The following is a 17,994-nucleotide window of genomic DNA, read 5'->3' as shown; positions in this document are numbered from 1 at the left end:
GCTTTTGCTCCCTAGCTCGATCTCATTTAGAGCTGGGTCGTTTCGAGTTTTCCGTGAAACGAAACGTAACAGTTTTTTTTAACCACGTAACTGTTTTCAAAAACAGTTTCTAAAATAACTGGATTCCCTGTGTGTGTCGAACGAAACGAAACGAAATCGCATATTGAAGTAATAAAACGTAAAATACGCAATTCACATTTCAAAAAAACCTAATTTGCATCGTCTCACTAATGTCTAATATAACTTGACCCCTAACTTCAGTACTTTATAAAGATAAATCGATAGGTCACACATAAAATGGCCTCACAATTCATGATGCTAGCGAGTGTTCGTTAAGCGTCGTGAATCATTTTTAATGTTGTTCAATTGACGCTACTTGCTTTAAATTTACGCATAAGATTCCTTAATTTAAACCCTAATGCTTAGAAAATAAAGCGCTTATTTGTCTAACGAACATTAAAGTTTTTGAATATAATGGCCTGGTAAAAAGCGTGCCTAGCGTCTACCTGAACAAAGCTCAATCCGTTTCGTTTCGTTTTTATCTCTATCTCGCTCTTTCGTTAGCCAATAACCTATATCTGTCCCTGCTCATCGGAAAACGAATAAAACAGTTTTAGAGCTGCGTTTTGCTTTGCGATAGTTGCGTCCGTTATGCGCGACTATGTTATCGTATGTCGCCGCCTCTTTGTCATCGTTTTTATAAAAACAGTTTGTCGTTCCTGCCACAAACTGTTATTTCGTTACAGCACAAGAAAGTGTTTTTAAAAACACTTACGGAAAAAAACGCTCAGCTCTAATCTCATTCGTTTTGTGAGCTCGAGAGAGTTGTGATAGAAATCTATTTCATTTCCATGAGTTCTAAATTAAGCTTATATTATTTTTATTCGGTTAGATCACACCTATTATGAAGAATGGAATGTACCCATTTGTTAGATAACGTCAAGGTGGACAGCGACCTCATCACAGAAGACACCTCAGTCACAAAGAACTGGGATTGTTCAGGTAATGACTTAGTTTGTTAACAAAATATGACTAGGGTTTCATGTTTTGAAATACGCATTGTGGTTGAGACGCCACGTCGCATTTATTAGGGTTAGTTTGAAAAATCAATACAGCGAAGTTATAATAATCAGCTGTTATCATGGGACGCAGAGGGGAAGGGGAAGTGGGAGGAACGGGGTGGGGCGCGGGGTACTCGAATGACCGTGAATGATGAGAATGTCGCGTTACCTGCCGCGATGTGTTAAAAATATTGCTATTTTATGCTGAAATGTTATGATAATAACATGCGTTTGCGTTCCGTCATGATATGAAACTAATCCTAGTCACAGATACGCTAGCTTGCGCACCTAGGATTTTTCCTCAAACATCTGTTTTATAAACTTATATCGTTTTCCGTAAAGTCCAAATGGAATGAGTCAGAATCGCAATACAATCAGCCTAATATGATGTTAGTTTAGTTAATTTCGTATTGCGCAGTGTGTTGAACTAGAAAACACGTCAATAGCTTCGCAAGGAGATAGTATGACTTGTACAAGTTAGGTGTCAAGATAACTTTTCAGGAAACTTATCGTATAGAAATCGATCACACCTAAGTACTTTGCTGCTATATTTTGAAAAAAAAATCTTCACATATTACTTATGATAGTTCTTATACTATCTTCAATTTAATATACCTATACCTTATGTAGGTAAAATTAAATGTTTTAATTAACATAGCTTAAAATGGTTTTATGATATGGTCATTCGCAAAGAGTGTTGAATCTAGTTTGGCCTCTGTAATCAGCTAGTTTCTAATATTTTAACTAGTTCCAATCAAATTCTGATCTGTCAACAGCAAAATAGAACAGTTGTGATTTTTTTTCATAATGAGATCTCACTAGGAATGTTTGTGTAAAGTTGTAAACATATCTGGTTATGTTTCTCAACTGATATTATAATCCAGTGTCAGGTGAGTGAGTACAATAAATTGTATTTAATAAGTAACAATGTTTGGTTTTGCAGAATGTGCAGCAAAGGATCAGAATTGGTTGTGCCTACAGTGCGGGGTGGTGAACTGTGGCCGGTACGTGAATGGGCATGCAAAGCTACATGCAGAGACTTCGGGCCATCAGCTGTGCATGAATTGTGATGTGTTCTCGGTTTATTGGTAAGTAAAATATATGTAAATTTATTTATTTTGGTCAAAGCAAGAAATTAACTAGTAAAAATAGTTATTTTAACATTGAATTTCCCATTACAATTTTAGTGTTTAATGTTGTTTTTAAACTACCTACTCTCACAATGTTTTGTTTAGTTTAGCAAAGATTTCTATATGTACCTAGAATATTATCTATTTATTTCTCTTGCATACCTATCTTGTCACATTGGTAACTAGTAAATCCTTAAGTAATAATAATAATTTAAATCACTCTTTGTGTGTAATTACGATTTGTTATAAAATATTAAAATAACTATTTTATTTAAATTTCAGCTACAAATGTGATGACTATGTATCAAACGACACAGAAACACAATCAATAGACAAAATAAGGCAAAGTATTATGCAAATAAGGAATGTGACCGACACAAATAACCTAGGTAATGAGGAAAACAGTAAAGATGGCAGTGAACCGAACAGCTGTTCCTCCACCTCCTCATTGCAGGAGCCTTCTTCTAGCAAGGAAATCAAGGGTGCGGACACAACAGAAGCACAGGAGAGCTTGGATACAGACAAACGGACTAAAAATACCAAGGTACTTACATACGTTTTCAAAGTCAAATATTTGCACAATTCTGAGTAAAGGAATCTTATGTTCTCTAGTTTGTTAGGTATCTAAAAAAGCTTTTAGTGGAACGCAAACACCAGCTGTAACCCATACTAAATTTTAAAGTATTTTTCGACTCGAAATAAATCTGTATCTGTCTATTAAATTCCTGCCCATCTACTTAATTGGGCTTATCTTGTCATACAGACATATTTTCCTGTTTCCGGCTAAAATAATTTTAAGTCAAGGTACAGACAAAAAAATCGGTAACTTTCGCCCGTAGCGGGCGGGACTTTATATTAAAAAAGATAAATTTTTGCTCCATAGCACAGATCACATCTCCAAAATAAGCTCATACAATGTTCCTCATAGTAGGTACATACTGTTTTTCTTTCGTTCAAAAAGTTAGCGATAAGTAGGTAAATATCAAATGATTCGAGAAACTCATTGGTATTTATAGTATGATAAGTTTTTTTATGAATTATACAGTTGTTTACTGTAGCGGCATGGATGATTCTGGAGTATGAATAAGTAAAGCATACAACATGTATGTACAATTGTACAGTCACCACCCGGGATGGTTATGCCATTTAGGGTTCTTACTAAATTGGAGATTCTATAGCGTAATTATTGAACAACCAATATAGCTAGGACCATAAATGGCGTAACAATCGCGGAGCGTGATGGACTGATGCTACAATCAAACTTAATGTCACTACATTTCATGTATATGGTAATTTGTATTGGACCTTTAGGTCCTTTAGTAGCCAGCTCAGAAGGTTATAGCGACAAAAAAGTACATTTCAAAGATTTGAAAACTGACCAAATTCAACTGGGGTTTCATGGAGCCTCCATTCTTCAGCCGTCCAAATTTCCGAACTTGAAAGTCACTATCGTTTTTAACGGCCTCCTAGCCTAGTCGGTAGTAACCTTGCGTACAAAGGAGGAGGCCCTGGGTTCGACTCCTGGTATTTACAGGATGGCTAAAAAATAACTGCATTCCCGTTGCCAGTGAGGTTTTGAGATTATACTGAGCAACTTTTACTATGGGATCAACCCCGAAATCGCAAAACTAATATGCATATTGTTGCTTAGTACCCATAGTTTAAGCTTTACTTAGGTTGAGCTGAGTAAGATCGTCCCCAAATATTTACATTTTTTTTGTTATACAGACGCCAGAAGAAACAGTGCGAAGCTTAAGACCGCGTTCCCGTAAACGATCTCACTCGGACGACAGCAGCTCGGCGGAGAACGGCGCCAAGAGCAAGGAGAAGAAGGGCTCGCCCTGCAACGGCAAGACTCAGAGGGAGAAGAAAGTCGTAGGATTAAAAAATTTAGGTGGGTCCAGTTTTATTATTCAACTAGCATTTGTGCCTAATGGAGACTGGATGGTTAATAAATAACCATTATAGGATTGACTAAGCCCCGCAGTAAGCTCAATAAGGCTTGTGTTGTGGGTATGGGCGGGGTATGGGTACTTAGCTAACGTTAATATATAGTTTTTCCTTATTAATAGCAAGTAGGTGCTTTTGCAATAGCAAAATACCTAACACTCTTACACGCGTCACTCGAAGTCGCACCATAAAATAAAAATATTTGTATTTTTTTGCTGTAGTAGAGTCGCGATGTAGTTTGCTTGTCTGAGCCTGTACAGCCGCGGCACCGCTTCTGTCGCGCGTTGCAAACTCGCTTACCCCTCTATTAACATAGTTAGAAAAAGACGGGTAGTCTATCTCGCCGGGAGATACTGTTGCGCCAATCATGTGCTAGGCCTACAGGTCACGAATCGATCGCGCAAATAGTCCCTTACGCTTGATTGAATGGTTAATCCTTATGTTCGTAATTCCAGGCAACACATGTTTCATGAACGCGGTGCTCCAGAGCCTGAGCAACATCCAGGAGTTCAGCTGCTACTTCAGCAGTCTGCCCGTCCTGGAGCCGAAGACCAACGGCCGCAAGGTGTACCACTCCCGCAGCTACACGCGCCAGGAGATGACGGACGTGGTGATGGCTGAGGAGTTGCGGAAGGTAACGTGATGATGTTCAGCATCCAGTCCAGCTACTTCTGCAGCCTGCCCGAGCTGGAGAAGACGGTTGTGGTGATGGCTGAAAAGTTAAGAAAGGTAATACCTATTCGTGGCTCTGAGCTGTGGACCTCGGAGACCCCATTAGGCACTTTGAGAAATCTATATATCCCAAAGCGTAAATGTCGAGATTGTCGAGTTTAAGTTTCGGATTTAGACAAGGAGACCTAGAGTGGTGCCTTTTCTCGATATTCTCCGCTTACTATGGGAAATGGGAGAACAATATTAACTTTAAGCAAACATTTTAATGTGCACGTTCCCTATTTGAATATCGTAAATAATGATTGGCTTCTTATATTGCACAATATACTTCTCATAACGAAAGTCACCTAATTAAAATATTTGTTATTTAAATGTGGCAGGTGCTGATAAACCTGAACAGCGGGTGCGGCAGCAAGGGTGCCATATCCCCGGAGTGCCTGTTCCTGGTGATATGGAAGGTGGTGCCACGTTTCCGCGGCTACCAGCAGCAGGACGCTCACGAGTTCCTGAGATACATGCTCGACAGGTGATTAGATATTTATACTACGTCAATGGCAATCAAATAAACATATACCCCCTTATTCATAAAACTTTACGGGCCTGATTTAGTTAAATTATGTTTTATCCCTTTCTTAAAATACATAAGTTAAAATGACAGATAAAGACAAACGATTATTAGCTAATTGAGGTTTGTAGCGCGTTTATGAATAAGGGGGATAGTATTTGAAGCAATGTCATTATAGTGCCTGGAGCAAAACCTCAGTGGCGAGTTCATTCCACATTTGGAGCGGTTTCTAATGAATTATTCTCTAAAATTGCACATTATATATGACTAAATATTTGGTTGATTTTACCAATTTCGCCATACTTCATAAGGAGGACTTATTTATTATTTTAGGGTAGTAAACTAAGAAGTGTTTTAGATTACGTGTAATTGTGTGATCTGAGGCTTTCTTATTTACTGGCCGAAGTGTGTATACTATTTTCCTGCTCTACGGGGCACCGTACGGGGCTTTCTGGTAGGAAAGCGACAACGCCGACAACTTATAGCTTTAGCGTAGCCGGCCGAAAGTTGATGCTTCCTGGCTGGTGGGCAGAAAATATAATTATAATAAATTGTTAATTTTTAATGGTGTGTACCCTGTATTGTAGATTACACACGGAGCTGCTTCAACTGCTGCCGCCGGCGCGCGTGGAGGTGGGGCTGCCGGCCGCCTCCATCGTCACCGCAGTCTTCGGCGGCACCCTGCAAAGCGAGGTATTTTTCAAGCTGTCGTTTGCCAAATTAAATTATTAATTTTAGTGATAAAACCACAGGTTCTTTTACAAACAAGTAAGGTAAGACTATCACCAGGGTTAGACTATCACTTGTATGGAATCCTCATACTGTTCGTCTCGCCCCGAGCAAAATAAACGGCTCAGGACCGCTTCGGCCTCAGTTTCATTTCGGCAACTTCTTAAGTAGTTCTCATTCGCATTTGGTCTACTGTTCCGATTCGCCAGCATTCCTATATCGTCACTTTCTTATCTCGCCCGCTTTCTTACGTGGGCCACTGTAGTAACTTGGTTATATTCCTAATTAGACTACAGTGCCGATTCGTCAACACTCCTAATTCGTCCATAGTGCTTACTCGTCAACATTCCTATTTAGACCACAGTGCCAACTCGTCAACTACATAGCAGCCCTAATAGTACATCATCATTATCATCAAAGTTATTCGTCCGTCTGAGTAAAGACATCTTGGGCAGATGAATTCGGGGTTTGTGAGAAGCTTTCTTCTAACTGTGGCTGAGGTGTTTGTGTGCCACGATGTACGTACAGGTCAGGTGTAGAATCGGTTGATCTCAACCTGAAAAACTCTTGTGTTTCAGCTTGATAAGCTTCCTCTACAAATCCAAGTAGTATTGATTGGCTATATTCGTTGTCCATCTCTGAAAAAAAAAACACTTGTAACTACCTATTTATCTGTCTTTCTTAGATACCTATTGAGCTAGAAAAAATATTTTATTTGAATATGTGGGCTCAGGACCGCTTCGGCCTCAGTTTCATTTCGTCATCTCCATAAATCGTCCACAGTGCCATGTCGTCAGCCTACAATTCCTAAATCGTCACCTTCCTAACTTGCCTACTTTCTGATATCGTTAATACCCCATTTTGTCTAAATTCCTATTTTGACCATAGTGCCAACTCGTCCTCTGAACTTTTAGTGTACGTGTATTTATTGCCTACAACAAGCAAATCACGGCCTCTCTGAGATTTAGTAATATATAAATTCGACATTTTACTGTTGGAAGTTTTTGATTCAGCGACTGACTGAATTGACTTATGTGTGTCATTGAATCATAGATAAAATTAATGTCAATGTGCACTTCATATCTTCTTAAGTGCTATTTTCCAGCTAGTATGCGGCAGTTACAATTAGTATTTGCTGTTGTCACACTTGTCCTTAACCATAAAGATAACTTTGATGATAATGATGATGTACTATTAGGGCTGCTATGTAGTTGACGAGTTGGCACTGTGGTCTAATTAGGAATATAACCAAGTTACTACAGTGGCCCACGTAAGAAAGCGGGCGAGATAAGAAAGTGACGATATAGGAATGCTGGCGAATCGGAACAGTAGACCAAATGCGAATGAGAACTACTTAAGAAGTTGCCGAAATGAAACTGAGGCCGAAGCGGTCCTGAGCCAATATGTGTGCTGCTTCTGACAGTTTAAGTGACAATCAGTATTAATTCTACATTCTCAATTCAAATAAAAGAACGCGGACGAGTTGGCACTTTGGTCGAAATAGGAACGTAGACAAAAATGGTATATTGACGATATCAGATATTGGACGAGTTGGCACTATGGTCAAAATAGGAATTTAGACAAAATGGGGTATTGACGATATCAGAAAGTAGGCAAGTTAGGAAGGTGACGATTTAGGAATTGTAGGCTGACGACATGGCACTGTGGACGATTTATGGAGATGACGAAATGAAACTGAGGCCGAAGCGGTCCTGAGCCAAATAAACTATATTAGTCTTACCCCACCTTACCTTAAGTAGTTTACGTTCATATTTTGTAAGGTGCGTGACAAATGCGTATGTTCTCGCGAGAAAGTTCGAGAAAAGTTTAGTGTTCAAAAAAGCATTCTTTCTAACAAGTGTTCGTCCGAGTAAGTTCGAAAAAGTGTGGAGTATTTAGGAAAGCATTTTTTGTAGTAATGTTTCGACGTATTTTTCTTAGGTCCGCTGTTTAGCGTGCGGTGCGGAGAGCAAGAAGCTGGACCCGTTCCTGGACCTGTCGCTGGAGCTGCCCGACGCCGCCTCGCCCGTGCCGCTGCTGGACTGCCTCGCCAGCTTCGTGCAGGTGAGCCCCTGATGGACCATATATATTATGCCTCCTCTACAAGAAGCTGGACCCGTTCCTGGACCTGTCGCTGGAGCTGCCCGACGCCGCCTCGCCCGTGCCGCTGCTCGACTGCCTCGCCAGCTCCGTGCAGGTGAGCCCCTGATGGACCATATATATTATGCCTCCTCTACAAGAAGCTGGACCCGTTCCTGGACCTGTCGGTGGAGCTACCCGACGCCGCCTCGCCCGTGCCGCTGCTCGACTGCCTCGCCAGCTTCGTGCAGGTGAGCCCCTGATGGACCATATATATTATGCCTCCTCTACAAGAAGCTGGACCCGTTCCTGGACCTGTCGCTGGAGCTGCCCGACGCCGCCTCGCCCGTGCCGCTGCTGGACTGCCTCGCCAGCTTCGTGCAGGTGAGCCCCTGATGGACCATATATATTATGCCTCCTCTACAAGAAGCTGGACCCGTTCCTGGACCTGTCGGTGGAGCTACCCGACGCCGCCTCGCCCGTGCCGCTGCTCGACTGCCTCGCCAGCTTCGTGCAGGTGAGCCCCTGATGGACCATATATATTATGCCTCCTCTACAAGAAGCTGGACCCGTTCCTAGACCTGTCGCTGGAGCTGCCCGACGCCGCCTCGCCCGTGCCGCTGCTCGACTGCCTCGCCAGCTTCGTGCAGGTGAGCCCCTGATGGACCATATATATTATGCCTCCTCTACAAGAAGCTGGACCCGTTCCTAGACCTGTCGCTGGAGCTGCCCGACGCCGCCTCGCCCGTGCCGCTGCTGGACTGCCTCGCCAGCTTCGTGCAGGTGAGCCCCTGATGGACCATATATATTATGCCTCCTCTACAAGAAGCTGGACCCGTTCCTGGACCTGTCGGTGGAGCTACCCGACGCCGCCTCGCCCGTGCCGCTGCTCGACTGCCTCGCCAGCTTCGTGCAGGTGAGCCCCTGATGGACCATATATATTATGCCTCCTCTACAAGAAGCTGGACCCGTTCCTAGACCTGTCGCTGGAGCTGCCCGACGCCGCCTCGCCCGTGCCGCTGCTGGACTGCCTCGCCAGCTTCGTGCAGGTGAGCCCCTGATGGACCATATATATTATGCCTCCTCTACACTATCGGCGATGATCGTTGATGGTATCATCATCTATCATCCGCAAGATCATCGTGCAAGCATCCACACTATACTGTAGTAACCACCCGGCGATTCTCTTTGATGTGTGCCAAAACCGACAACTCACGGGTCGCAGGCGCTGATAGACGATGACTGGCGGGGACTGCCGAGTATGCCCTCTACACTATCGTCTACGCCAGTCATCGTCTATCATCGCCGATAGTGTAGGGGGGCCATTAGGCAATTCGTGGTCGCCGCATGGGAGTGCAACTGCTCATTTAAGTACATATTACATACGTCCACTTGTACTCGAGTTGAAATTGATTTCCAGGGGTGAACAGAAGCTGTTAATTGTATAAAATGGGGTAAGATGTAACTCGGTACTATTGAGGGCGTAGTTTTGCATGTCAAATTGCACCAGCGTATGGTGAACTTGGACTTACGCTTAATGGAATGTCAGTTAATCGTTTTACTTCAATACTTAATTTGGTTATGTTTGTCCATAATGCATAATTAAGCGAAATCTGCCTGATATCTGTCCAGATTTCCCCTAATTTGGGGAGCTTTCAAACGAGATATCCTAGCCACTTTAAGTCAATAGTATCCCTTCATATAACATGTGCAACTTCTCAATAATCTATGTTATTACTTTCATAAATTAGAATTTTTTACACATTACAGGTTGAAGAGTTAGCGGACACGGAGCGTTACTTCTGCAGCAGCTGCGGCAGCAAACAGAAGTCTACCAAGCAGTTCCGAGTGCGGCGTCTGCCGCAAGTGCTCTGTTTACACCTCAAGCGGTTTCGCTGGCACAACTACTTTAGGTGAGATATCTAGGTTTTTCCGGTTTTGTAACTTTATAATAAAGATTTAAATATCACTAGCAGGATTATCTTATCGTCAGATGACAAGCAAAACTCACTAATTACTAAAAAATGATTAAACAAAAATCAACCTTATTTGAGTACTAATATAATTCACTAATGCTATGAACTTTGTAGTAACTAATTAGTGAGTTTTGCTTGTCACCTGACGAATATGGTGATAAAAAACTTAAGAATATCTGCTGGTTTATCACAATTTATTTCCTCACGTCAACCAGATTCTTAAATAGTTAGACCGATCGAGCCGGTATCCCGGTATCCCAGATGGTCGTGAGTCGCGTGTTCGCGCCGGTCGATAGATTTTCCTGTTTTGTGTTTAGTTTATAACGCTTGTTTAAGAGTTATCGCCACCGCCAAACGGACGCGTTCCGATTAATAAAAAGGCCGTGTTGTACGGTTGCGATTGTGGTCCACAAATGGTCTCGCCGGAAGATCAGCGCTGACTTTAGGGTTAGCATTATGCTGAGGTGGGAATATTTCGTGGCAAACTATACTATACCTTGTCAAAAACATTTTTATTTGTAAAGGCTGGGGATCGGTAATGAATTGAAAGAGTGGCTGTGTAAGTGTAATGTGTGTGTGTGTGTGTGTGCAGGACGAAGGTGGACACGGGCATCTCGTTCCCGCTGCGCGCGCTGGACATGTCCCGCTTCGTGCTGGAGCGGCGCCGCGCCATGCTGTACGACCTCGCCGCCGTCATCGTGCACCACGGCTCCGGGTAACACATGCACTATATTATTGAACAGATCACTATCTCTTACTCTTGCCGGTGGGGACACTGACCCTTTCGGGCACTCTCGGCTCCGTTCGGCTCAGCGTAATCACTTATTTCAGCCGAGAAAAATATATCCAATAGTCGCATTGTTCAAAATTGCTTAAAAGAACGTGATGGTAATATGTAGAAATATTATCTCTTTTTTCATCAATGATAACGATCTACTGGGAAAAATCTCTCAATTAAAGATGTGCTATTTAAAATTCGTGTCGCTGACATCTAAAGACATGACAATGAATCATTGACTAACAATAATGTATTGTTGCAGCGCGGGTTCGGGGCACTACACCGCGTTCGCGCACAACTCCGGGCAGTGGTTCCACTTCAACGACCAGACGGTGCGCGCGGCCGACGCGGCCGCCGTGCAGGCCTGCAAGCCCTACATCCTCTTCTACATCCGCCAGGACCAGGAGCTCTCCTGACTACCCTGTCTCCCCCTACCCGTCACAGACGAGTGCCCGAGGCGCAGGTGCCGTGAGTTGAAAGTTGCATAGTAGGTAGTTTCAACAAAAACTTCCACATGATCCTTAACTCACTATGTATATGCGTAAATACGAGAGACGCCAGAAATACGTGCCCGAAGCGTAGATGCCGTGAGTTTGAAAATTGAATAAAAAATCGGCCCTCTATGAAGTCCTTTAGCGTTCACATGGGAGTCTCACGTCGCGTGTGCGAGCGGGGCATCGCTATATACGTGCATAGCGCTGTCTATCTCAAACACCGGAGCGGCTTGCAGATCCGTATCAGTGTGATAACCGCGTATAGTACAACTAATATCGGGTAAACTTCAGCTGATATTAGCTCGACTATATTTACATGGTCCCGAGGATTTCAGTGATCTATGGACTGTAGAAAGTTTAATAAAATGTTATTGGAAAAGTAAATATCGTGCCTACAAAATAGCATTCACTAGAACGTTCACCGTTTTGTGGTATCACATCTATTTATCGTCTTAACTATGAGAAATATAAACGAATTCTTGAGTAGCAAAATGTTTAATAGGTCTAAAAATTAATCGGTGCGATAGCCAAACTACCGTCAACTACTTACTAAATGAAACGTCTTTTGAATTACAAATTACAGACAAATTACAGACAGACAACGGGACAGCTGAAACCAAATAAAAGCTTGTAAAAAAAACAGCTTGGGTCAAAAGTATGTACTACGCAAATATTTTGTAGCTAGCTTTGAAAATAAATTATTTCTACTTAATTCAAATAAATTCAAGCGAATAAATTAAATCGTAAAGACTAAAAAATCATCATTGTATATTACTTTGAAAAATATGTATGTACATATATGTAGTTCTATTGTTTAGTCAACGAGGTTCTGTGAGTGAGTTAATCGCAGTGGATAAAAACGTTCATCACTCTAGCACTTATACTCTGTATAGTTAGGTATTTAAATAAAAGTAAACAAAATCTACCCTCAAATGGCTCCTTAAGCGAGTCATAGTGAACCTTGTCCGAATGCACGAAGGTTGATATTGGTCTGTAGCTTCGCGCGTGAGTTAACGTCTTGGCGGTCAAAGGGTGAAGCATTAACGATATAATTTTATGAATGTGGTGATTTGATATTGAGCCGTTTGTTTTATACATTTACCAGTAACCTAAATTTTCCCAGTCATAGGCTATAAAATTGTATAGAATCAGCAAAATATAAAAGCATATTAGACAGGTGACCTTCGATCGTAAATAAATAAATTACCCTATAGTTCGTTTTTTTTAGCATTAGAAAAGGACCACGCGGTCTTGACGTGTCTTTTAATTGAAAACGCTTTTTAAAAATCAGTAACTATTACTTATGAAAGCAAAAAATATTAAATAATCGTATATGATTCATAATCGTTACATATTTGCCGTGACTTATTTTTCAAAAGTGTTTATCAATAAAAAGACACGTCAAGATTATTTACCTTTTTTCTAACGCTAATAAAACGGACTAACTCAATATTGGATAAATTAAACAACATTTAAGCAATAATACACACTCCATCTGTCAGTGCTATACAAGCATTTAAGATCAAGATCTATATAATGTGTTAAGTTGTAGTTATAGAGACAAATACTCAAATAAAAATAGTCTATGCAGTTGTTTGAAAGTCGACTTTAAAATAAATATAATAATTATGAATTTGGAGCTTATGTATTATGTATTATACACAAATTAAGATCCATCGGATTCAAATTGTGATTTCTCTATATATAATGTGATGCCATGAGTGCATTTTGCAGTATCAGAGATGAGTAAATTATAGAAACTGCTAATCTGCTTTCCTCCGAAATAAACGTTTTGGTTGTAAACGCACTTTAACGATGTTTTACACTTAGACCCATGTAAAGCCTGACCAGTAAATAATATATGATCACTGTCAAGAGGGCGCTGTTATTCTCATGTATAAAGTGACAGTTCGGTATAGTATGAAAAAAATTGTTCCAGTGAAATTCCGCAACATGGCGCGTGATCATAGATTCCTTGTCAGGCTTTACTTTGTATGGCTTTTTCTCGCCTGTTATAATCTGTCGACAGAACGCAGCTTTGTATGAAGATAAGTAGTCTATATAATAGACTTGTCTCTGATAGTATAATAAGTTTTTGTATGAATACCAGCGGTATTAAGCTTGTTTATAGTTAGGGGCAATGGTCGTATTGGCCGTGGATTCAGTTTTACATATGGATTTTACATTCCTGTGACATTAGCTATACGCAGGTACAGTCAACCAATTTGAATTCTGTACAGTTTGCTTACACTGTTTGCCATTATGTCAGTAACGTGAAGAAATGTATTCAATATTTATGGCATTTACTACATGATGTAACAGATCTCCCATATATAGTTAGTTTTTTAGTATTAGAAAAATACTCCTTGATCTTGACGTGTCATTTAATTGAAAAACGCTTTTTTATTAGTAACTATTAGGTACTTATGAAAGCAAAAGAATGTAACTAATCGTATATGATTCATAATTGTTACATATTTGCCGTGGTTTATTTTTCAAGTGTTTTTCAATAAAATGACACGTCAAGATTGTTTACCTTTTTTCTAATGCAAAAAAACTACTTATAGATGAAAAAACCATAAGAGATGTTTTTGATAACTAAGATGCATCCAAAACTCCCGAATATTCCATGCTATACATATATTAGCTAGATCTGGATGCATTTATAAGTAGATGGGGTGGGCGACACTGTTTGTAACAACTTTTCTTCTTTGACTTTATACATCTAGTTTATTATAGGTCTTTTGTATTTTCTATGTACTTATTTCATATTCGTTGATATTGTGATACAGAATTCAAATCCTGACCTTGGAAAGATCACGAGCTATAGTTTATATTTATGAAATCATGTGTGCCGCGTTCGCGCAATTCCCTTTGATGTATAATTTGCCGGGTACCTTATGAGAATAATGTTTAAGGTTTATTTTAATTTACCTAAGTACTTCAATTACTGGAAGTTGATAGTGATTGAATTTAATAAATTCGCCAATGAAATGATTTTGTTGTTTAATTTTAATTGTAAGTACAGGTTGACCCTTTAATGACGAAAACTCTTAAAAGCGATGCGAGTTGTATTATTTCAACCGTACGTTTTCCATTTCCATTGTTAATTTTAAAGAACGAAGTGTTGGAAGACTTGGAAGGTAAGATGTCTGATCATCATCATCATCATCATCATATCAGCCTTTTATCGCCCACTGCTGAGCATAGGCCTCTCTTCTAGTACGCCACTTGTCCCGGTCCTGAGCTAAACTCATCCAGAAGTGACCCGCATTTTTCCGGATGTCGTCCACCCAATGAGCCAACGGACGCCAGGCGCTTCTTTCATCCGAAAGCGGCCACCATTCTGTTAACATTTTAGTCCACCTGCCATCACTCTGCCTAGCAACATGTCCCGCCCAATACCATTTTAGTTTGGTAATAACGAATGGTTTGGTTTGGTTTGGAGATGTCTGATGCTTTCGTAAAAGCTAGTGCCTACGCCAATTCTTGGGATTAGTGGCCAAACGGACCCTAGGCTCCCATGAGCCGGGACAAACGCTGGAATAAGCAGAATTGTCAATTTTAAAGAACAAACGAGTTTTTTTATGGCTTAGGTCGATTTAGTTCTACCATCAGAGGAGCATTTCATTGTACGAGGAGAAAAAACCGAGCAACAGATATCAGTAAAATTCAGTTTTGCGCCGAATGGTATGAAAAATTTGTTGTGCTTATTATCTGCTGTCCGATTGTATATCCTTCGAAACAATGAAATGATTTTTCCGCACTCATCTTTTGTTTATACCCTTGCCCATAATTTTGACTGTCAAAATGATCTAAAAAAAAGATAACTAACGCTGCGTCTTACGTAAGCGAACAACTCGAGAACGCGGCGCGGCGCGGCGGGCCCTAGGCGTTCGCGTTCGCAACGAGATCGCCCACCACGTAGGACACTTCTATAGGTATCAACGGATTGATTCACCCCGCGCCGCATCGCTTCGCTTCGCGTTCGCGTGTTGTTCGCCTACGTAGTACGCTGCGTTCGTTTCTAAAAATAGTTTCCTTATAACTTATCTTCTGTGAAGTTCTGTGGTTTTGGATTTCGGCAGTGTCCTAAATCCAAAACTAAATAAATAAAAATACAGTAAGTGATATTGCGAGTATACCTTTATTTACAACATCTGAAGCAGCTGACGCAACTTTGAAGCAACGTTTTGTTGGTCTCAACCTCTCTTCCCTGTTGTATGGACCGTCTGGTTGCAGGTACAGATAAATACGTTTCCCGTACCTGAGATTTGGGTAAGTACAAATTGTTTACCATATAAGTATCTCCAGCGCTTTTTACTTTTCTATCTAGGCGACCTTTTCGTCCGTACTCCGCGATCGAATCGTGCTTTTCGGGATTTTCTATTGGCTTGATAATGGGAGATCTTAAGAGTTGGCTAACTGTGATATCACGTTTTTCAACTTGGCGGCCATCTAATGCACTCCTAGCTTTATTCTTAAGAGTCGGTTTAGTTTTATTTTCCGTAAATGAGTTAAGATAAGGTCGCACAAATGGTGAAATTAAATAGGTAGCATTGTCTACGAGCTGATCCCTTTTTGAACTAGTCGAAGATCTTTGAGAATCATTTTGTGAAGGTGTCTTGATGATTGTTTCGTCTGATTTGTCCAACATGTCTTCGCGATTTGATTTCGCTTCGAAAATCGCGGGATCTGTAAAATTTGTTTCAGGGACTTGTACTCTATCTTCTTCTTGAGCAACTTCAACAACTGTTTGAAGTTGTACCTGGGGGTTAATGTGTCGCGAGTCACCTTTTTCTCTCGGTGAAAGCGCCATCCATTTAACTACATTACTTACATTATTCTTAGTTGCCTTTTCTGAGTTATCCCCACACCAGTTGTTAGTCGGCTTCTGTCTTATATGCACGTATTTTCGGTTTAAAGATTGCGAAGATTTGGGTTCGGTCACTTCTGTAACGTTGGGTAAAGTGGCACCGAGCGAGAGGTCCAATCTCGGAATATGGGTAGCTGGGATTGGGCTTGACACTCTAGTGGACTTGCTGGTGTTCAGTTCTTTGTCATTTTCGGAGGAATTAGCGGAAGAGATAGTGTCGCGGCTTGGAATGTTGACGAGTTCGTAGCTGTCTTCTGAAAGGAGCCGCCTATTTTTTAACGAATAAATCCATATAGTGCGTTTGTCCGGGTCTAAATCGGAGCTGAAAACGTATTCTTCGTTATCTTCGCCGTTCCATCGTGAGTCCATGTCGCCATCTTGTGCCTCGTCGGAATCGAAATCTTCAGGTGAACTGACCACTTGTAGCGCTGAAAGCTTATCGAGTATATTGAAGCATGTTTGGTTGAATGCCTCAATTTCGGCAGTACCTGGGGTTCTACAGTTGTTGAAGTAAGGAGGACCGACGAATTCGTCATGGAGTCCGTTATCTGCCAAATAACCGTTTATGTTTCTCGGTCTGGCTTGTGGGTTCTCGTTTTCCTCCCTATTTAGCTTACTAGCATAACTCCACGGGTGCTGTTTAGGATTTTCGTTGCCTTCACTCGATAGTTGAGAAGAATCTGTTGAATTAATCTCGACGATTTCCACTCCGTGTGCTTGCATCTCGTTTTCCAAATCGTTCATCCATATCTGACTAGTTAGAAAACTGGGTTGCCGTCTTGTTGCTTGATAGATATCTGTGAAATTGTAATTGTATTTTTTAATTAATGCATGTTAAGTGTAAAATGTAATGTTTTGAAAATATGTGTCTCGCCGGACCCTCGTCTAATTGAGGAGGGACTTAAATAAAAAGTTAAGGTGTGTGTATTCAAACTGAAAGTTCGGTTTTAAAGGGTAGGTAATACAGTCGACTTCAAAGATATGTTTACACTTTTGCAACTTACTTATTTGTAATAAGGCGAAAAGTGTAAACATATCTTTGACGTCGACTGTACACAGATCGCGTTCGTGTCGTAATTCGTAAATATATATATATATATATATTGAGATTGATATTTATTAAAAATGTATTTTATAGAAACGAAGATGTTCAATTACACAAGGAAAGTTTTAATAGTAGACCAGGTAATAGTTGAACTTGGTAGAGTTTAAATCTAACTTACTATTGCTCGAAGGCCAATTAATATTTCTGTTCATCAGCAAATCTTTAAGTTCTGTATTTGTGTGTATATTCAACGGTATTTGTCAATAACATGACATGAGTGACATGACAATATTGACACTTACATGTTACATGACAACTGTAGTTATCGAACCTCTTCCGTAAAAAAAGTTTGAAACAGTCTCAGAAAAGATGTTTCTATCCCATTTCTACCCTCAAGACGGACTCTATATCGACTTTTAAACCCCTAAATATTTAGGTTCCAAAATGACTGTTGTCCTAAAAAGACGCTGTTGGGTTTTGTGAGATTTAACATCACACGGAAACACCCTCCACAGCGTTTAGGTATAAAGTCAGGACCGGCAAAGCTTAATTGCGAACAAAGTGCTATAGATAGACAAAACAGGCAGTGTAGAGTGGAAGTAAACAGTATCTTGAGTTTCGATATTATCTATTAACCCC

General features: G+C 40.7%; 2 protein-coding genes across 2 annotated transcripts; one reads left to right on the top strand and one right to left on the bottom strand.

Moving 5' to 3' along the window:
* The first annotated feature begins 802 nt into the window (after window positions 1-802).
* On the top strand, window positions 803-14,431 carry LOC134798673 (ubiquitin carboxyl-terminal hydrolase 3-like). The gene is made up of 11 exons (XM_063771043.1): window positions 803-1,002; window positions 2,005-2,149; window positions 2,474-2,735; window positions 3,920-4,085; window positions 4,597-4,775; window positions 5,194-5,339; window positions 5,966-6,071; window positions 8,049-8,171; window positions 9,957-10,099; window positions 10,755-10,877; window positions 11,203-14,431. Exons 1-11 carry the CDS (start codon window positions 912-914, stop codon window positions 11,354-11,356), a joined length of 1,638 nt encoding a protein of 545 aa, XP_063627113.1. The 5' UTR covers window positions 803-911; the 3' UTR covers window positions 11,357-14,431.
* A 1,143-nt stretch (window positions 14,432-15,574) lies between these two features.
* Window positions 15,575-17,590, bottom strand: LOC134798556 (uncharacterized). The gene is made up of 2 exons (XM_063770934.1): window positions 17,534-17,590; window positions 15,575-17,107 (listed from the first exon to the last, which is right to left on the bottom strand). Exons 1-2 carry the CDS (start codon window positions 17,565-17,567, stop codon window positions 15,582-15,584), a joined length of 1,560 nt encoding a protein of 519 aa, XP_063627004.1. The 5' UTR covers window positions 17,568-17,590; the 3' UTR covers window positions 15,575-15,581.
* Between the last annotated feature and the right edge of the window lie 404 nt (window positions 17,591-17,994).

The sequence above is a fragment of the Cydia splendana genome, chromosome 17 (assembly GCF_910591565.1).
Source record: "Cydia splendana chromosome 17, ilCydSple1.2, whole genome shotgun sequence".
Taxonomy (NCBI): Eukaryota; Metazoa; Arthropoda; class Insecta; order Lepidoptera; family Tortricidae; genus Cydia; species Cydia splendana.
This window is presented reverse-complemented; position numbering and strand designations above follow the sequence as displayed.